The 22,029-nt window shown below is 34.9% G+C and overlaps 1 protein-coding gene across 4 annotated transcripts in view; it reads right to left on the reverse strand.

Moving 5' to 3' along the window:
- Positions 1-373: 373 nt before the first annotated feature.
- LTN1 (listerin E3 ubiquitin protein ligase 1) overlaps positions 374-22,029 on the reverse strand; it is a 54,530-nt gene continuing 32,874 nt past the window's right edge. The window contains exons 19-30 of one of the 4 annotated variants that reach the window (XM_058522968.1): positions 20,066-20,208; positions 16,198-16,333; positions 15,818-15,962; positions 14,721-14,934; positions 14,003-14,240; positions 13,576-13,650; positions 11,412-11,598; positions 7,287-7,458; positions 6,174-6,394; positions 4,408-4,602; positions 3,337-3,504; positions 374-2,756 (exon numbers count right to left, since the gene is read on the reverse strand). In XM_058522968.1, the coding sequence (XP_058378951.1) occupies positions 2,694-2,756; positions 3,337-3,504; positions 4,408-4,602; positions 6,174-6,394; positions 7,287-7,458; positions 11,412-11,598; positions 13,576-13,650; positions 14,003-14,240; positions 14,721-14,934; positions 15,818-15,962; positions 16,198-16,333; positions 20,066-20,208 (1,957 nt within the window). In that variant the 3' untranslated portion in view covers positions 374-2,693. Of the gene's footprint in view, positions 2,757-3,336; positions 3,505-4,407; positions 4,603-6,173; positions 6,395-7,286; positions 7,459-11,411; positions 11,599-13,575; positions 13,651-14,002; positions 14,241-14,716; positions 14,935-15,817; positions 15,963-16,197; positions 16,334-20,065; positions 20,209-22,029 lie in introns of those variants that run through there. The other 3 variants (XM_058522969.1, XM_058522970.1, XM_058522971.1) reach the window with 3 other exon arrangements.

Genomic DNA, 22,029 nt, shown 5'->3' on the forward strand with positions numbered 1-22,029 from the left:
CTGAAATTCCACTTAGGGGCATATGTCCAGAATTTATAGCACATTTGCATGAGAAAACATTACCAAGAATGTATACTTGCAGCACTGTTCAAAATGGCAAAAAATAACAACTGAAACGACCATTAGTGGGGGAATTGGTAAGTAAACCGAGATAATACGATACTAAACAGCAGCTGATGTTGAGTTGAAAGAGCAAGTTACAAAAGATTACATACAATAGGATATCACAAATATAATTTTTTAAAAAACTGCTATATATTATTTATGGATACAAACATGGTAAAGTATAAAATCTTAAATAGGAAGGAGTCACAGCAACTTCAGAATAGTAGGTTAGCTCTGGGGGTAAGGAGGAGATGGCGTCAGGGAGGAGTACAAAAGAGTAACGTTTTATTTCTTTAAAAATCAGAAGCAAATATGGCAAAATAGTTTGTGAAGAGTACAAGGGCATTTATATATTATTATTATTATTCTGTATATTTGAAATATTTTATAATTAAAAAGAATCTTAATGGGCACATATGGTATAACAATCAAATAATAACATTAATTATTCACACCACAAAAACTTACCAAGTAATAACAATTATTTAAACCACAGAAACTTATGTACATACATTAGAGCATGTAATAAATAAGAGTTAAAAATAAATTCTAAAATTTGCAATTTACATTGGGGTTTTAAATTAATAATTTTGCTAATAGGCTTTGAATTTCATGCAATTTTAAAATTTCCTTATGCTAGAATTTTAAGGGATGCTATCTAGTGTTGTCAAGGCTATATATAAATAAAACTTTCATTAATGTGGTATTCTGAATTCAGTCTCATTTTGGAGAGCTTTTTCTTTAGCATATAAACAGTAACAAGCTTTACATTTATATCTACAAGTCTCAAAGAAATGTGTTAAGAGTCCTAAGTATGAAGAGTAGGTATCCCACTTAATTACAGTGTTTCACCAAGACCCAGATGCCCTAATACTACCGTGGAAAAACAATGCTCCATTATTCCCCCTTTTCTTTTCTACTTGGGGTTTGGATTGGAAACCAAGAAGTACCAATACTGGAAAATCTATAAACAAAGTCTTATTATAAAACCATTTTTAAAGGAAAAGTGTGTAACTTTCACAGAGGAGTAATACAATCCTTTGGGATTACTATGTCAGAGAGAGACATAGAAAGATGGAGAATATTTTAAGAAAGGGGTTAAGAAGAGGTAGAATTTTGCTATCTGTACTTCACTTACTGACCTTGAGCCTCAAGGCTAGAAGATAATAAATATTACAGAGAAAAATTTAGGAGACAGACAAAACTGGGTAGGACACTGCATCTACAAATACAACTCAAGAGATCTGTAACTCATACGGAATATTTCACTCTCGACTACAATACTCTGACCACATTCATACTGTGTCAATAATAACCATTTTACCCAGTTGATGGTAAGCAGTAATTTTATTTAACATGAGTTGCTTTTTGCCAATTAAACAGTTGCAACAGAGATGATTAGCTGATCTCTCAAGTAACCTTGCTATTAGGTATGCTAGTATTTCCCATTTAATGGAAGACTGCAATAAAATTACTCCAAGTTCCAAACTTCTACACTTTTATATTTTGGGCACAATTTTTCAGGGTAATAGTGCTGATTTCACCTACTCCACTTCAGCCTTTTATACTGAATTTTACTTAGTACTAAAATTCTTAACTTTCACTTCCGAAGGCTAGAAAAAATTAGTTCTCTCAAATCTCTAATTTAGTGTAATTCCGGCCAGTAAGAGTAATAAAATTTGCTTACAAAATTGAAAGTCTCCTGCAACATTTTAAAATTTTTTGTTTTTCCACCAATCTTAAATTTCAGAAATACTCATTTACTTCTTCCCTCTCACTAAAGGGATAACTACCTCTCTGCTTCATGAATGAAATAACCTAAATCATATTTTTCTCAAATTTTCACCCTCTGGAGACTCACTCAAACTGAGTAATAAATTCACTGACAAGTTTGCAATTCAAATTTCACTAATATATGGAAATTCTTCTTCCACAGCAAAAGGTCAGTGTCATAATTTAATTTTCGGAATTTCATAACCCTTGATAAATAGAGGCACCTTAAAATTCAGTTCACACTCTTTATATAGAATTTCAGAGCATGCTTCAAATAGCTTAAGATAAGCTATGTTGTCATTTTTATCATTAAAATAATCTACAAATATCAGAATACTAATTAATTCTGTCGTCATAACTAATAAATAAGTCTTAAAATGTCTATAGATGTAAATCAACCCTCTCAATTCATTTGCCTCACTTGGACTGTCCTAGAATATAGATCAAGAATCTGAATGGATTTATTAGTATAATACAGTTGTACGATGCTTTCACAAATTCTAATTCTGTAATTTAGGGTTTTTCCATATTTATTTTTAAATATACAAAGAGATTAAACTATTAATATAAATATTCTCTCAAATATGTAATATTCTTATGTAAAAGAAAAGGTTTCCAAACATTTACAAAGCAATCTAAAGATAAGTAAACCTGATTTTAGGATCATTACATTAAGCAAAATAATTTTCCAGAGAAGGTCCTATTTAAAAGTAATGCTCACTGGCCTCCTCACATGAACACTTTAACATGGATCCAAATCCACTGCCTTTGCTTGATTTACTTCAGGGACCACTTCCAATGGGGGAAAAAAAAATTCAGAAAAAGGTCTCACGACAGAGTGGACAAGTAGATTTGTTGCTAGACGTAAACCATTTGTACTGAAAAAGAAAAGGTTTTAAATGTTACAAGAACTTTTTAAAGCTGTCATTTTACATACACATCTAAAGTAACCTTAAAATAAGTAAAAAAGGGAGAATACTGAAATTTTTGCTCCCTCCATTTATCTCCAAAATCAATACAACTCAGTATTACTTTCAAAGGCTACAGTAAGATTCTTTCTACCTAGGCTCATGCACACAAACACTGAGCTACGGAAGGAAGACCTCCTGCAAAAAAACTGAACACAGAGTGACTTTCTTTTCAATGTGATGCTTAAAAAGAGCAAAAAGCTCTGATGCCAGATGGCCCCCAGTTCCAATTCTTTTAGTCTCCTTTATGGTCTCGATCTCACAAGACCACATATTTTTTTAGTGCTGAGACTATATTAGAAACATCCATTTATTAAAGTGCTTTGATGCTACCAGTCTCAGTAAATTATTTTGAAAAATCATTTTTTAATATGTCTCCCATTAACTACAATTAAGAGTTTAACATTAATTGTTTTCTTTTCCAAAGTTAGATATCATACATATATAATTTACATAAAATATAAGTTAGTTAATTTCTCTTTAGACTTACCAAGCAGGCTGAATGGAACTTTTTCTTGCATGTTCTACAGGCTTTTTTGGGAAGAGAATAGTTGAAACCATGAATGACTGAGAAACAGATCATGCAATCTTCAACACCCTCAAAACGTTTGTCTACATTATTTTTCCATAATGCTAAGCCTTCCATAATACTTCCATTCTGTTAAACAAGAAGGAAAAAAAAAGTCAAAATACACTGAAGACCACCAATTAATTATTTTTATTCAATTTCACAAATTTTGAAGTTGAATTATAATTTGGAGAGAAGAGAACCTGCTTGGCTATATTCACATCACCTAAGTTCTACGAATGTTGGTTTTTAAAATGACCTCCCAAGTTTTTTAGGAACCAGAATACAATTTTTCTCCATTAAAGGCTGACTTGAAAGAAAGGCTTCTGCACCAATACTTCAAGTTTTTTAGTCTCAGCTTGTTGCTTGATGAAACTTTTTAAATAATTAAATCATTTAGATTTAGATCAGTTCTCCAAATTTTTAATTAAAAATGATGAAATTAATTATTTCACCTTCTCAACTGCTGATTTTTCCCAGCTCTACAATATTGGTGAATATATCTGTTTTAAAATAATTTTTCTTTACGGTAGAATGCCAGAGATACACCACAATGTGCAAACAAAACTAGAGAAGACTTACATGTTGTTTGAAAGTCAAAGTGAAAGTACTGGGATTTCTCTAATCACAGGAGGAGAGTTGAAATGTAAGAATAGAAGTATCTCAGAAGGCATTCATCTGTCCAGTATCTCACAAAAAGATTCCCCCTCAAACTATTTCCTAATACCATATATTGTTCTATATTGTCTACAACGTCAATGAAGTAGTCAATTCCTCTCAAACAACAGAAAAAAATTGTAGAGCCTTAAAAATTAAAATAGCTTGGCAGGTTCAAGTCATTTAGGCACATACCTGTGTTTATCCAAGGAAATATAATATCTATTTCTACCTTCAGCAGAACAGATACAGTTTCTGTTTTACTGCCTTTTCAAATAGTCCATCAGCAGTCTTTCTCTCTAGTGTGGAAAACGAAATGTGTGCCTAGAAACGTACTTGATGGGTGAGGTAAGTGCTTAACTGCAGCATCCAGTTCCGCCACTGCTGAACAGCCACTCCCACTCTTTTCCCACTTTCCACTGTTATTGACCCCAGCGGGTAATTTGAGGGCAGCTGTATTATAAGTTCAATGACTATGTCCTCAATGGTGTAAGTCGCCATGACTTCTCGAGTTGTGGCTCGAGCTTTAACCTGCAACACGTGAAAGGTAATTATTCTTTTTGCCCAATTTCTTTCCTTTCTTTCATAAAAAACATCTTGAGAAGTTGACTATTAGCAGCCAAAGTCCTCATTCAAAGAAAACGTAGGTAAATACATTCATTTATTTGACATGAGATATTTAATAAATAGGTTTAGCTATATGACATATTTTATAGTGATTTTATGACACTCAAAATTTGTTTTAAAAGAAATACACTGCTCATAAGAAAGTATATTTCATTATATTAGGCTTATCACATAACAGTTAAATAGTTTTTGAATAAACAAATGACAGAATGGGTTATTAATTATTCCTTGTCTTCCACACCCAGGGTATCAAATATCACTGCTGTAGATGTCTCCCAAGTCCTTCCCTACCACAGAAATCTTTTGAGCTTCAGAGTGAACCATCAGCTTCAGAATATTTATACCTGGTTTTTGCTTTTTACTAGCATTGTAAACTCAACGTAAAACACAAATTATCATCCTTTACAAAATTATTCTTCTGACTTCCCTATTTCCAGGTTAAAAACCATAGCATCATCTTAAATTTCTCCTTCTACCGCATCCCAGATATTAACTAGTTGCAAGTTTGGATAAATCACTACAAAATTTCTCACATCCCTCCCCTTTTACATTCCCACTGATACTGCCTCACTCAGGCCCTGCTCATTGCTCATAATGTCTACACCAATAGTCTCCCCTAACTATTCCTCTGAACCCAAGCTGCATGCCAACAGCCCATGCTATCTATTGTAGTCAGAGCAATTTCACAGATTATAATTCTGACTGTGTCACTGCCTCAAAGGAAAATTTTCAGTGGCTAAAATAGGACCAAATATTTCAGACTGTTATTTGAGGTCTTTCCCAATATGGCCCTAATTTATCATAAAAGCTGTTTGTTCTCTGACTATTCACCTTCAGGAATCCTACCCTATATGAATACTGGGTTTTTCAACATTTCTTGGGCAATCAGAGAAATTATATTCTCACCTCCGTGCTTTTTGCTTTTGCCATACTATTTTCTCTATATTAAATGTCTTTCCTCTCATTTTCCCCATAACAAAATCCTGCCGACCTCAAAGTAATCTTCCTTCAAAGTCTCACCTAACCTCCTCAGCAGATGAACCTTTCTCACTCTGATCACAGAGCACTCTTTCTCTTAATGTGCCATTTTCCAGTTTCTAATGCAAAAAACATTGTCAGTATCGCTCTTTTCCCTTTGCTAGATTGTTATTACAGGACAGGAATCTGCTCTACTAAACTCTTCATTTCCCAGATGACTGGCCCACAGTGCCTGGCATCTGTAGGGCATTCCAATATATATTTTGAATGAACTAATGAATGTTCAAAAACTATTTGGTGGGGGTAAATGAAATTATACCATTGTTTCAATTCATACATTATTATTGAGATGTGATAGAGAAGAATCAGATAATAAAGTAGACAATTTCTATAAATTCTAAACCAGGGGCTACAATTGTGATAATACTCACTACAAATGACAGACATAACCAATATTCAAACAACTTTTCTAGAAAAAAATTCAAGACAATACTAACCGTCATGCCATTAAATAGTTGTGTACTTGTTTGCACAGAAGATATTTCTTGAAAAGAAAGAACATTGCTGACATACTTGCTTGTAAATCTATCTACAATATTGAAAACACGCTTCTCACTACTATTCCACCACAGCCTAACCATCGCAGGCAAGTCTTCTAATGTCATATGATAGACCGAACAAGCCAAGTGTGGAATATGGTATGGGAGTGTTGCTGTTTCTGAGGAAAAAGCAAATTCTTAGTTAGTAACATGTATTTCTCACATAGAATAACAGACTAATATTAATATTTTCCTTAGAAAATCATTTTTAATTCCCCAACATTAGTGCTAGAGTTCATAAAAAAGACATACCAAAGAAACCAGAGTATTAGCTTTCTCCCACACATTCAAAGTGAACCATTTAGAATGGCAAAAAGAAGTAGAAAGTATGAAGATCCCAACTGACACTGAAAATTCTGCCTAGAAATAGAATTCTGTATTTCACATGAAAGATTGCAAATAAAATGGAACACATATTTTGAAAAGGAGGAAAAATTAAAGATTCTCAGTCTTATAAATAATGAAAGGGAGTTTGGCCTCCTTTACTTTCCCCAGAGCTCAAGGATGTGTTATGCAAAAGTCCTAGAATACCCACCTCCATACTCACAAGATGCAGTTCCATCCTCAGATCTCCAAGGCATTTAAAAAATTCCTATTCTTAGGAAATCACTTATAACATTGTAGTACTACTAGATGCAGGTATGTCTATCCCTTCAGCTAAAATGGGAGCTCCCAGAGCAAAGGAAATAAATTTTACTCATCTTCGTTTCCCCAACTGAAGACTACTTATTTACAGATCTATAAAACTTTATCACATAATATTTGTTTACAGTGTAAACAATAACAATCTCAACAAACTAGGTTTCAAAAATTTACTAAATTCTTAAGAACCTTGTCCATAAGATCTAATAATTATGTGTCCTATTTAGAGAAATATGGAAAATCTTGCACTTCAACATTCTCATAGCCAGGACCCACATCTGGGGTTACTCTCCACACTCTCGGGTAAAGCATAATACACCCTAGTCTGAACCTAGTCTCCAAGAGAACACAAACACACAACTTACTGACCTCTAATACTCAACTGAAGCTCTTCTGTAAAGAATGTTTTAGGGTCCTTATTTGAAAGCTCAATAGCTGTCTCTGCATAGGTTGGATTTTCTGGCATAAGCCTGAACAGGTGATAGAGCAATTTATTCAAACTCTTTGTTTTCCGAAGGTACATCGAATACAGAGCCCGAAGCTGGTGGAGAGCAAAGAATTTGCTAGTAAACCCAATTAAACCAAGACAATCAGTAGATAAGAACAAATCAAAGTATAACAGATTGTATAAGAACACAATAAAAATGCATTAATTTGAACATTTAGAAATACATGGAAAAGTCCTACAAAATACATGCCACATTCTTATTTTCTAAATGTGCCATTTGATGGCACTGCTCCCTTTCCTCATAAACTAGCAGACGTTTTCACTATCCCTCATTATTAGGCAAATGCTTTTAACATCTTTCCAAACTGTCTCTCTGTTAATAAGTTCACCTCTACTTGGAATCTCTAAGCAAAGAAAATTATTCACCATTCCCCACAAGTGATTCACTCACTCTCCCCGCAAGTCTTCCACACATTCCTTCCACACCATAGTCCTTAATCTTTCAAAATCCTACTTAAAACTAATCCCATTTTCATGGCTGACCCCACCCTATATCCATCACCCCAGCATCCCTCTAGGACAGAGAACACAAATTGGTAGTCCAAAATGTCTTGGAGGTCTTCTCACAGTTGTTTTGTAAATCAGGAAATTTCACATAAAAATATGTGTTTCTGGTTTCTTTTTTAAAAACAAGAAAATTTGGCACCACTGGATGCACTATACGTATCTGTGTGAGACCCGTGCTTTGGAAGTCCTTGTCCCTCAATGACAGACTTTTCATTTGTTCACATTTACTTTGTAACTCTTTGGTATTTGTACCTGTTTTAAAATGATTTCTTCCACTACACCATGCATCTCCTCATAATACAAAGACACCATTTTCTGAACACAATGAACACTCAAATACAAGGATCAAGCCATAGGATTTGGAACTGTTTCTTAAAATACATTGATCAAAGTACCTTTACAATGGAGAAATCCGGAGAACACTACCTTTACTGAGTAACCAAACTTAACATCACACTAAAAGGACACCCTGACATTAAGTGCCTCCTGAGGTGATACACTGAGGACACATCATGACTGTGCAGTAAGTACTCTTGCTAAAAATTACCCAGAATCTAATCATGAGCAAACAATCAGACAAATCCAAATTGTAAGATAGTCTACAAAATAACTGACCTGGTGAATGACAAGAAAGAAAAGAAAGGTAGGGAAATTTTTAGCTAAAGAAAGACAACAGACAAATGCAAATGATCCTTGATTGAATCCTCAATAGAGAAGAAATTAAAACTATAAAAGACACTACTGGGAAACCTGGGGAAATCTGAATATAGACTAGATAATATTATTGCATCAAAATTAAATTTGAGTGTAACAATTATATTACACTTACGCAGAAACATGTCCTTGTTCTTAGGAGATACATGTTTAAATACTTTTGGTAAAGCATCATGATGTCTGCAACCTACTTTCAAACAGATCAGCAGGAAAAAAGAAAATACAGAGAAAGCATGTGCAAATGTAGCAACATGTTAAAAATTTGTGACTCTAGGAAAAGGGTATATGGCTTTTCATTGAATTATTCTTCCAACTTCTCTGTATACTTGAATTTTTTTCAAAATAAAAAGTTGGAAGGAAAGTAGAATTTTAAAAAAATTAATCATACATATCAATGGGCTTGTAAAAACACATGTATATTACCCAGCAATCCCACTCCTAGGTATACAAGAGAAATGAAAACGTATGTGCACATAAAAATTTACACACGAATGTTCACAGCAGCTTTATTCACAATAGCAAAAAAGCGTAAACAACTTAAATGTCCATCAATGGATGAATGGATAAACAAAATGTGGTATATTCATACAATGGAATATTATGTAGCCATAAAAAGGAACCCAGTACTGATACATGCTGCAACAGGAATGAATCTTGAAAACATGATGCTGAGTGAAATATGCCAGACAAAAAGACTACATATGTAAAATGTCCACAATAGGCAAACCCACAGAGACAGATCACAGATTAGTGGTTGCCAGGGGCTTGGAGGGTTTGAGAGGAAATGGGAAGTGACTACAAACAGGTAAGGGTTTCTTTTTCAGGTGTTGAAAATGTTCTAAAATTAGATAGTGGCAATAGTTGCACAATTCTGTGAACATATTAGAAACACCAAACTGAACACTCCAAATAAGTAAATCTGATGGTATGTGAAATATATCTCAGTAAAGCTATAACCTGGTTGTCTAGTGGTCAAGATTTGGCACTTTCACCATGGTGGCCCGCATTCATTTCCCAGTCAGGGAACCACACTGCCCGTCTGTCGGCTGTCAGACTTTGGTGGCTGCATGTCACTGTGATGCTGAAAGCTATGCCCAGGATTTCAAATACCAGCAGGGTCCCCCATGGTGGAAGGTTTCAGCGGAGCTTCCAGACTAAGACAGACTAGGAAGAAGGACCTGGCCACCCACTTTCAAAAAAACTGGCCACGAAAACCCTATGAATAGAAGTAGAGCATTGTCTGATACAGCGCTGAAAGGTGTGAGGATGGCACAAAAAAACCAGACAGGGCTCTGCTCTGCTGTACACAGCGTCACTAGGAGTCAGAATCGACTTGATGTCACTAACAAAAAACTATAACACAAATACACACACAGTTCCATTTGATTCACTATGAGTTTTTTTGAGAAGAACGTTAAAACAATCCAGATTTAGCACTGATTAAGGTGTTTTTAAAAAAATTCTGTTTCGGGATTCATCTAATTAGTGTTATTTAGTGAGTTATTCTGGTTTATGTGTTCACAGCTCAGTTCAATTTCCAGGCTCAATGAATGCTGCTCTATAATTCTCTGCACCTCCCGCCTCCATGCTGGTTTAATGAAAAAGATGATACATGACCATTTTCCTAATTTCTGAATATAAGATGACAAGAACAAAAATTCTTGTACATAATGGAAGCCTCAATTTGCTGCAATTTTTTAGAGATCAACAATATTTTAAGAAATGAACGTAAAAGCCCAACAAGGAGCTCTTGAAATACATCATCAGCAAATAAAACTAGCTCAGGTCACAAACATAAATGGCAAGCCTGAAGAGAAATAAAACAATCTAAACAGCTAGATCAGCGTTACCTCTGTGATTTGATTTTCCCTTATGTATACAAATGCAAAGATACATATGTTGATATATTTGTACCAAGGTACGGATAATTAGAAATGACAAATTATAAGTTTAAGAATTCTGAAAAATCACACTGGAAATGAATGCCATATTTAGTCACACTTTAAATATGAAGTGAGAAACTAAGTCTAAGATGTCATATACTTTATTAAAATAATTCAAAGTTTGTTGAAATTATTTAAGTGGGGACTTGCCTAAAAGAATAAAAAAAAACTGGAGTAGATTTTTCTAGCTTCCTACCTGGACAATGAGGTCTTTCTTCCTAAACATGAGACAACAGAGACATCTAGTGGCTGCTAGAATAATTTGGGCAAAATTATTATTATAGGATATATTCACCATTTAGAAATAATAGTGTGAATTACATAGGTAATGTCTCATAGCTCTTTCTCTAAACATTGATTTTCAAATAAAGTAAATTTCCAATGATGTATTAACTGAAATCTCCCACAACAGTCAGAAGCTGACCAAAGAAAAAAATAGCAAGATCCAATTTTTTTGAAATTATTACTATGGTAGTACAAAACTAAATTATACAAATCTTGTTTCCTGTGATAAAAGGACTTGGTGGCTACACTCAGAAAAAAAATTAATGCACGCACATTTCAGAGATGAATACTCTTGCAGAAACTGTGTGTGTGTGTGTGTGTGTGTGTGTGTGTGTGTGTAAATAACTGTGGGAGGGTGAGGAAGTAAGGACAGAACTAAATTTAGCAAAATGTCTGAAGTTAGCCAGATAAAATTAGATTAAAATGTATGGCATTTTCTCTTTTTTCTCAAAAGGAGGGGAAAAGAAGGGGTTTAAGATACTAACAGAAAAATATATATAGGACAGAACTGCCAAAAGTTGTCACAAATTTATATACCTGAGATGAAGCAGCTTTGAAGAAAGTAAGTATTAATTTCCAAGTGAGGAGGTATCCCAAAACATAACAGAAGTCTTCACTCAATGGCTTAATAGTAACTATCTGTCCAACAGGAATACACCCCAAAACATTTTCTAGTAAGTCCTCTTGAGTGCTAAGAAGAGACATCAGTGCTGCCGGTGGTGACCTGAGAATCAATGATTAAACACTATAATTTTCTTTATAACTCATCCCCTAACAAATTGACAGTATGTATAAACTTCAAGTATTTTAGAAAAATCTCTATTTTCCAAAAACCATTTTAAAAGTTCCCCTTTATAGATTCAATTTTAACTCCTAATTTCACATAATGGCAATTATAGAATCTGAAAGACATAAAATGTTATATAATATATATATAATATACACAAAATACGTATTATATAGGTATATATTTTATACTTATATAAAAATATAAAAAGCATACAATATATAACATAAAATATTTTTAAATATATGTTTGATATATACTAAATATATATATATGCTATAAAAATACAGACTCTAGAAGTTAGAACTTAAAGGAAAGATTCTTTCAGAAAACATCTATTTCAGCCTTTATAGATGAAAAAATATCACACACCAGAGAAGCTAAATGATTGGTCTACAGTCCCTCAGCCAGTCAGGGGAACGATGAGGGTTACCAAGTCCTACCAGGTCCTTTATCATCCTACACTGGGTAAAGAGATCATGGACTCTATGCCTTTTCAGGAAAGCAAATTTAACATTCACATTAATTCATGACAGTGTATGTTAAATTTCTTCGTTACTCAACTTTTGCACTCATCAATACTTTAAAGTGAACTTAAGAGATTCTTAAAAAGTGAAATATTTGTGTATATCTATTGAATTCTGTTCTCTATGACCCTCCTTGGTTCTCTCCTTTCACCTCTGTCATCTTTCCTCCCTTGTCGCTTCCCTCTCTGAGCCCATAAACATAGGTCTTCTTCAAGCTTCTGCCCTTAGGTTTTCATCTTCAACATCACCATCTCATGTACCAATGCTTCTCTATTCCATATCAACAGTCACTAGATCTTACAAATACTAGCTAAAATATTTTTCTCTCCACTTTCTACACTGCCCTCCATGCACCATTATAACTTCTAGAATGGTCTCCACCTCTGCTTGCTTCTTTACAGAATTTATGCTCCATAGTATTGCCAGAATCAGCTGGTGGTATCCCATCTTTTACCAAATAGTGCCCCAAACCCTAAAAAAGTGGCATTTGTAAGGCCTTCATTATCTTAAGCACGCTTCCAGCTTTATCTTACACTGTACCCTCCCCAGCTACTTCACATATATTTGTTCAATTATTCTTTTATTCAACAAATGAGCCCTACTCATGAATGTGCCTTAGGCCAGGAACCACTCTGGGTGCTGTCAGCTGTCAGTATAGTCGGGAACAAGAGACAGAAATTCCTGCCTTCACAGAGCTTACGTTCCAGTGGAAGAAGATATAGACAATAAAAAAATATGTTAAGAGGCAACTACTCAACTTCCCCAAGCACATCCTGAACGTTCATGCCTCCATGCCTTTGCACATGGTGTTTCCTTAACTTATACTGTCTTCTCTGCCCTGCTGAAATGCTACCCAACCTGAAAGGTCCAGCATAAAGGTCTCTTCCTCAAGAGAAAGTCTTCCCTTCCTAGTGCACAGCAGTTGAGCCTCCATAACATGCTATCTACCCTTTTTCTTAGCACTTGTCATACACTGTCTTCTATTACAGGGTAATATTGTCTATATTAGATTGCAAGCTCCTTAAGAAAAAGAATGTTTACCAAACACTGTATTCTCCCCTCAGCATTTAACTAATTCTTTGCACAAAGTGGGTGCTCAAGAGATATCTGAATTCATCTACTTTTTCTACAGCTACCATGTGGGCAAAGAATGTTTTACTGAACAGTAGCACACTGAAAATATGATTTAGGAACAATTAAGGAGAGAGAAACAATCTTTTTGGACGAACTTTAGATTTCATTTATATCTTACAGATAACTTTAAAAGATCTGTTGAATGAATATATACTCTAAATTTAGAGCTTTTACGTTGCTTTAGTCTTCTATCGTCATTATAAGTGAGATGGATTATGAGAATTTAATAAAACAAACTATTTAAAAAACTTACAGGGCTGGTTCTTCTTCTTCATCTCCGTATGACTTTAGATTATCCTGATCATATTGTGGTAATTCAGGCATCAACCTGGAAATTAGAACATTATTTTAAATTATTTTATATTAAATTGTTCACTGTTAAATCACGCTTAAGAGCAGAAAGACCAATACTTATTTTGTATTGAGTATATTTTTTAATGGTTTCTTTCTGAAATAGCTATGTATGCCCAGGACCATCTAAATGTAAACTTTGTATGCAGAAGATTGTCCCCGAAGATTAAAGACTTGGCATCCCTGTTATTGAAATGCAAGGTCAAGTTGACTTTGTTTTTGGTTTTTTTTGTTACTTTGACTGTTTTTAATGACTAAGAGTTAAAACTATACATATATTCTATTTTTTTAGACCACCATAACATTGCTTCCGTTGGAAGAATTCTTACTTGTAGAGCATATGATAAACAGCAATTTGCACAGGCCGAGCTCTGAAGAGGAGTAATGGGGCCAATGTATTTAACAAAGTCTGGAGATATTCTGGCAAGTTTGTTTTCTGGCCACCAACCAATCTCGCAGGGAGTTTGTGACTTAACAGCTGATCCTTTGGGATATATGTTAATGTTTCACACATGGGCTTCAGCATTGCATTCTGAAAGGATGTTTCAGATGTATCTTTGCTTTCTACTGATGACAAAAAGGGAAGAAACATGCACATCCCAAAAGAAAGTGAGTAATACAGCTTGACTTATTCACAGACAATCAAACGTAATTCAAGAAAATAAAATAAAAACTTGACAAATATTAGAGAAGTTCTAACTAGAAATATGAAGTAAATACATATTTCACATAATCTTAATTGTTTAATGACTTCTATTATCTCATCCTTAAAGAGGAAAGAGAGAGGTTAGAGTTATATAAAATCCACTCATGTTATCTGAATTACTATTACTTTAATTTGCAGTGGTCTTTGGATACCTTACCATTTTTCAACTCCTGTCTGTAAAGCAGAAGCATATATGATGCTTCAGAGATGCCAAGCTTTCTCTCTGACTCTTTTCTTTTACTATTCTGTATTGTCTGACTTAAACATCCAAAGCCTTTGTTTTGAATTTTTCAACAAGTCATTTTTCATGAATCTCAATTATTACTCCCCTTTTCACTTGCCTGTAACAGTCACCAAAAGAGGTAAAAGCAAACTGTGGATGCCTTGGGAAAAAAATTCTTTCCATTCACTGATTAGATTCACAGGAAGATTTCCAGTGGTATCCAGAGTCGTGGAATCAAAAAAAGCACTGAGCTCGCAGGCCAGATCACAGCTGACACAGGCGAATAGTTGTACAAGTGGAACCGAATACAGTGCATGATTCTCGCCTGTTGTCTGAAGAAATGAAAAGGAAACAGGTAAGCAGACTTTTCTACCAGAACACCACAAATCAAGGCAACAAAGACAAGTCTCTTTCATCTCTCTAACCTTTAAATAAAAAGCTGCTGAAGTGTATAGTCTCAGGATACATTTATATATTTTACATCAAAATAACTTTTTTTCAAAACTAAATACTAGGAATTAGAATCGACCGATTTATTCTGAAATGCTCTTTGTTATTTCTAAAACTATGAAAGCAATATCAATTACCATTTATCAGGTCAAATACATTGAAGACATTTATAATCTTCTCAGGATCCCTACTAATTGGGCATTATTAAGTTCTTTTAAAATAAGGAAACTGAGGCTCAATTAGGTCAAGTTTAAAACCCTCAGCCACACAGCTAATAGCAGGCAAAGCACAGATTCAGACCAATTCAACCCTGACTGACCTGCTGCATCGGAGCCCACAACTCTTACACACCTGGTTGGTTTGGGTCCTAAAAAGAACCCTAATTCCCTCTGAATTTGCCTTATCTCTAATGCATTATTCTGGCAACACTAACACAGCACACTTTAATAATTTAATTTGAACCAAAAAGATCAAAAAACTTGCCACAAAATGATAAAACCTCAAAGGGCTGTGTTGCAAATTTTATAATAAAATGAGCTAATGGAGAGAAGTTAGGAGATCTGATCACTGAATGACACTGGTAGACATTAACCCTCTATCATTCTACTGTTCTGTCAGATAGTAGCTGGTGTACATCTATAAAGTGTTTAAATGTTTGCAAAGGAGCTAATTATAATTACAACCATTACTTAAAGGATAAGATTAGTAAATAGTTCTGGTATAGAGATATACATGAAGACTCAACAGAGGTGAAGACACATTTACCTCCAACCAAGCCAACATGGAGCACATGATGAAGTCCCACTCACTCTCTGCCAAAGGGGATGAGCAGTATTTCAGAAATAGGGAAAGGAACCGGATTATTTCTATATTTACACCCAGTATCTCTGGACTTACTTCTGATAGATTACTATGATAAAGACAAAAGCAAAACAAAACAAGAAAAGCATTAAAGAATTACATAGACATTAAATTAGAAAATATTCTATTTTAAAAGAAAATATTCTATTTTAAATCTTATATACTTATAAAAGACTGACTTAAATGTCTACCACCCTATTACTCTACAAAACTATGACTCTAAGATACATAATCTGAGTCCACATTGTATATGGGAGGAAAACATAGTATAAAGTATCACCCACCAACTGAAAAGAAAAACATCTTCATGATCTGTCTTCCAGGATATTAGAATTTTCAATATACCATGTAATAGCTCTTCATCATCTATGCTTCTGGTTTGCAGACAAGAATTGAAAATGGCAAGATGTCCAAAACCTCCTAAAGTAAAATTCAAAATGAAATATAAAAATTTTTTAAAAATTGTATTGCTACTACAAAAAAGTCTACTTTGAGACAGGTCAGAAACTGTCTTGAGACGTCCCCAGGTTCAGAATTCTAAAAAGGGCTTATATGAAAGAGTCAACACATAAGCTCATAAGCTCCACAGGGCAGACCCTATCTCCACACCCAGCACCTAGCACAGAAAAGGGAAGTGGGGCGGATGTAAGTGAATGCTATGGTGCTTTAAACTAACCTATGCTGTTTTTTTGTTTTGGCTTCTTAAGTTTAGGCCTTATTCAGCTACTCACTGCTCATATAAAAACAAAAAAAACCATAGCTACAGTGCAAAGTTAAATAAGGATGGAAAATAGAACATACTGTTCCATAATTCATACATGCACTCAATGAGCATCTACTATGTCTGGAAAGCTCTTATGGGGTCCTCACAGTTTAGAATCCCCGGATCCTTCGTATACTCCAACTCTCAGCTTAAATATTGCCTCCACTCTATAAAATTCCCAAGTATATAAAGTATGCCCCTCGGCATTTCTCTACTCTCAAATATCACTTGTTTGTTGCCATTATAGCACTAATATTTGTTCACTTATTTATTATCTCCTCAGTTAGAAAGTAAGCTCCATGAGAGCAGGAACCTTGTCTGTCTTACTTATCACTCTATATCTCCCCTAGCACAATGCCTGAGATACAGAGACATTTATTTTGATCGACTAAAGGAAGAATGAATAAATGAATGAATACAAGGTACGCTGCTAGACGCTGGGGCAAGAAAGCTTAACAAAATCCAGTCCCTAAAGGGACTCATCTAGCAGTACTGGCAGACTCAAAAGCAAATTAGAATATCATATGGACAAAGACTGGGAGCCCAGAACAGGAAACAACCATATCCGTCTAGGTTGAGGCAGAAAAGGCTTCCCAAAGTTGGCGTTTGAACCGGGACTTATCAAAAGATAAATAAGAGTCTGCAAGACTAGCAAAGGGGCACTCCATGGAGTGCTAAGGCACAAAGTCATAAAAAAGTACAGACTGTTCCAAAATTATGAGAATGTACCACGGCCAGGGTCCAGGGTGGAAGCAAAAGAGGTAAAAGTGAAGAGATCAGTTGCAGTAAGATGGTAAAATGTCTCAGTGGCCAAACTAAGGACTTAGGTTTTTATCCTGTAGCCAAAGGGAACCAAGGAAGAAAGGGAAAAAAGTATAATGTATTTAATCGTCCTTTAAAGGCAGATTTTTTTAATCTTCCTGGCAAAACAGAAGAGGCTCAAGTGTAATCAGCAACAACTGATTTTCTAATGACTAAAAAGTATTTGTTGGCTAATTCTGTTTCATCACTTTGGCTGGCAGAGCAAAACTGATTGTCAAATCTCAAAAACATCCTCCTCCTCTTGGGCCTCCACGCAGCTGTGCACCTTCTGGTCTTTCTGGTCTGTGTGAACAGCAGAGTCATGAGACACCACAGCTCCATCTCCTGCCCCTTCCTCCTCTCTGCCACCCTCCAGTTATAACGTGAGCTGGAGAAATCACCTGCACTCCCATTAGGCACTCCTTTCCTCCACGCACAGTCAGTTCAACTGCATCCTCATGCCAGAACTGCAAATCCTAACCTAATCCCACAGTCTAACTCTGTAGGTGAACTCAACCGTGAAGCTTAATGCCACAAAAATTAATTTTTGACATTGGCTGGCCCTTGGTGCCATGTGGCAATTCTTTTTGATTAATGTTTTGATGAGCATCTTCTTCCACTATTTCAAACTTGCACTACCCTTCTTAAAATCTACAATCCAGTTTCCATTCATTAAACAACCTAGCCTGAAGAGACATGATGCTTATTAGTAAGGAACACATGAAGTTCCCAACCCCCTCTATATCCACATCTACATCCATCCTACACTTCTCCTTACCTGGTGTCAGAAGAAAGTCACTCAACCTACACAAGGTTCATGTCTTCTAACTATGCTTTAGATCTCATCCGACTTGCCCTCCCCTCTCATCTTTTCACTGGGAACTATTATCAATTATTCCCTGTCTCTATTTTCTATTCCTCCTTCTCCTCACAACACATATTTTCCAAACTCTGACCTTATATTCACCTCCAGCTTTCACCTTTTTTCTACGTCCCTTGTCACCAAGCACCTAGAACAGACTATCTGGCTCAACTTTCTCACCACTGTTCATTCCAACAATGCCAAAGCCAATGGACACTTCTTAGTCTCTAATTTTATTTAACCTTCTGTGGCATTTAACACAGGTGATGAATATTACCTAAAATTCCTCCTTTGCTTCCCTTTTCTTTATGTGTAGTCCTTATTCTCAAGTCTCCCTCCACCCACATACCCCTTAAATCTATGTACCGGTGTTCCCTTGGTATTCCATTCACTCTCCCTGGATAAGCTCATCCTCATTTATAGATTATACTACTACCACCTACACGATGTGGACTTCAAAAGCAGTATTTCCATCCAGTCAACAGCCTATTGCTTGCCGAAAATCTCCATTTGAATATTTATTCCATAGCCACCTTAATCTAATGTGTCTAAAACTTAACATTAGCTCCCTGTATACTCCTTCCTTATCCTCCTCCCAACCCTCGGTCTGCCACAGGGTTTTCTATAAGGTCTAATGGTACATCCATCTACCCTATCCAGAAATATAATCAGAGAGCCCCATCAATTCTGTTTCCTTAATCTCTTTCATTTCCATCTCCTCTCTTCCACCTATGCCTTGATTTAATCTCTCTTTATCTTTCATTAAGACTATTCCAATAGCTTCCTTTCTGGTCTTCTACCGCCAATCTCTCTTCTCTCACATTCACTCTTCATACAGTTGTCAAAATAATCTTTCCAATGTATATGTGATAGTCTTACTACTCTCCTATCTAATGTGGGCCAAAAGCTCCTTACTGCCTACTGCTTAAAGTCCAAATTCCTTAACCTACAAAATCAGGCATTTATGAACGGTTCCCCAACATTTCTCAAAATCCATCTTCTTGTGCATCCTAACATCCTTTGTTCCCAACCTTCTACCTTAAATGCTAGCCAAACTGAACCATCTGCACTCTTTTATGTTTTTGTGTACCTGGAATGCCTTTTCCCCAACTATGTCCATAGGGAAAACTATCCTTCATCACTCAGTTGAAATACTTCTCTTTGTGAAATCACCACTGACACCTCAAAGCAGAGGGGAAAACTCCTTTTCTGCCACTTTCACACACAAGACATCTTTTTGCTACATCAGTTATCACATAATTTTATGTCTGTGTTCTCTACAAAAGGAACATAGCAAGTTCTCAATAAGTATTTATTAAGTTAATGAACAAATGAACTAATAGGGTGCAGAGTATCCAAAAAGTTTAAAATACAACAAAAGCTATTCCCTCTTTTGCCTTTATATGTTCAATCATTGGTTGACTAGGGAGAAACGAGGCATAGCTAAAAAAGCTACAGATGGAAAAGAAATGATTAGACTGTATTTGTGATTGTAAATCTTCTCTTAAGGCTATAGCATTTCTGTACTACAAAATGATAACAGCCACACTCCAATGACACTCAGGCTATTGACTGTCAACTTGTTATGTAGCAAAAGTATAAACTAGGAATAAATCAGCTATAATTCAATTTATCTCTGCTAGATTTGGGTTTAGACATTAAGAAACACTTCTTTCATCTCAAGCAATAATTAAATTAATGAAATATTTATTATCAAGCAACTAACCATTAGTACTGCAAAGATCTTCCTTAGTCCAGGCCAAAAGGGCAGGTATACACTGAGCAATGAATTCTTTCTTGTCTTCTTTTGACAAAAATGGACAGAGACTTTGAATGGTATGCATATTACCTTCTGTTAGTGGAAAAAAACTGTTTAAAGAAAAAGTATGAATTACATTTATCCTAAATATGCAGTTATTTCAGAAAATTCTTCTCATTCAGACTATTCAAAAAGACTAATAATTCCGCTATATAAAATAATTCTACAGGAAAAACATAAAACCATGAAAAGAGATGGACATTTGTTGATTCTGGATGATGAAATTGTGGATAATTATGTTTTGCTGCTTCTTTCTTTTTTTTTCACATTTCTAATTTTTAAAATAAGCATATATAACTTTTCCCCATGTATGAATTTTTAAAATTACACAAACAATACATGATTATGCTTTCTTTAAAGAGTCAACTAATTCCATATAAACAGTGCCAGGTGCATGTCCTTTCTATGAACTGATATTCATATACGTGCATATATATAGCTGGGTTTATTTACATAATGAGAGCACACTAAACATACTATTGAATTATTTGCCACTTACAAACTTTTGTAGATCTTTCCACATCAGAACATATGGGTATAATTATTCTCATTTTAAAGCTATGTAACAAAAATTAAAATTAAAAACAAAAACAAAAATATTCCATACTATCATAATTTAACTATTTCCCTATTAGTGAACGTTTAGGGATTTTCCCCAAATTTTTGCTCTTACAAGTAACGCTAGAATAAATGTCCTTGAGCAGATATCATTCTGTCTATGTGCAAATACCTCTTTAGGTTAGATTTCTAGAAGTAGAATTGCAAGATCAAAGGATCTGAATGTATTATATTTTCTTAATTTCAAATTGCTTTCCAAAAAGTGTAATCAATTTACACTTTCACCAAAAGTGTACAAGTGTGACTGTTTTGCTGCACACTTAATAAATCTTTTTAATTCCTGGCAACATGGTAGATAAAATGTGCTTCTTTTAATCTGTATTTCTGTCATTAATATTGGTAAGGCAAATCCTTTCATATTTCATATTTCATAAATGAATTATGCTTTCGCTTTCCCTGGTTTCAGTTACTCACAGTCAGCTGCGGTCTGAAAATATTAAATGGAAAATTCCAGAAATAAACAATTTATAAGTTTTAAATTGTGTGCTGTTCTGAGTAGCATGATGAAATTTTATGCTGTCTAGCTCCATCCCACCCTGGACATGAATCATCCCTTTGTCCAGCGTATCCACGCTGTATACGCTACCCACCCATTAGCCACTTAGAAGCCATCTCCGTTATCAGATTGACTGTCACAGTATCGCAGTGCTTGTGTTCAAGTAACCCTTATTTTACTTAATAATGGCTCCAAAGCACAAGAGTAGCAATGCTGGCAATTCAGACATGCCAAAGAGAAGCCATATAGTGCTTCCTTTAAGTGAAAAGGTGAAAGTTCTTGACTTAATAAGGAAAGCAAAAAAATCATATGCTGAGGTTGCTAAGATCTATGGTAACTTTTATTACAGTATATTGTTATAATCGTTCTATTTTATTATTAGTTATTGTTGTTACTCTTACTGTGCCTAATTTATAAATTAAACTTTATCACAGGTATATAAGTATAGGAAAAAACATAGCATATACAATATTCGGATGCCATGGTTTCAGGCATCCACTGGAGTCTTGGAACGTATTCCCCACAGATAAGTGGGGACTACTGTACCATTAACTATTTTATCTATGAATTACCTGTTCAAGTCCTTGACACATTTTCTAATTTGGATAGTTTTACTAATTAATAGAAGCTATTTATATATTATGGATATTAATTCTTTGTTAATTTGCAAATGTTTTCTCCCATTTTGTCACCTGTCCTTTAACCTTTGTTTACTATATTTTTGTCATACAGAAATCGTCTGTGCTTCTTTTTTAAA

Source organism: Diceros bicornis, chromosome 27, assembly GCF_020826845.1.
Source record: "Diceros bicornis minor isolate mBicDic1 chromosome 27, mDicBic1.mat.cur, whole genome shotgun sequence".
NCBI classification, from domain to species: domain Eukaryota; kingdom Metazoa; phylum Chordata; class Mammalia; order Perissodactyla; family Rhinocerotidae; genus Diceros; species Diceros bicornis.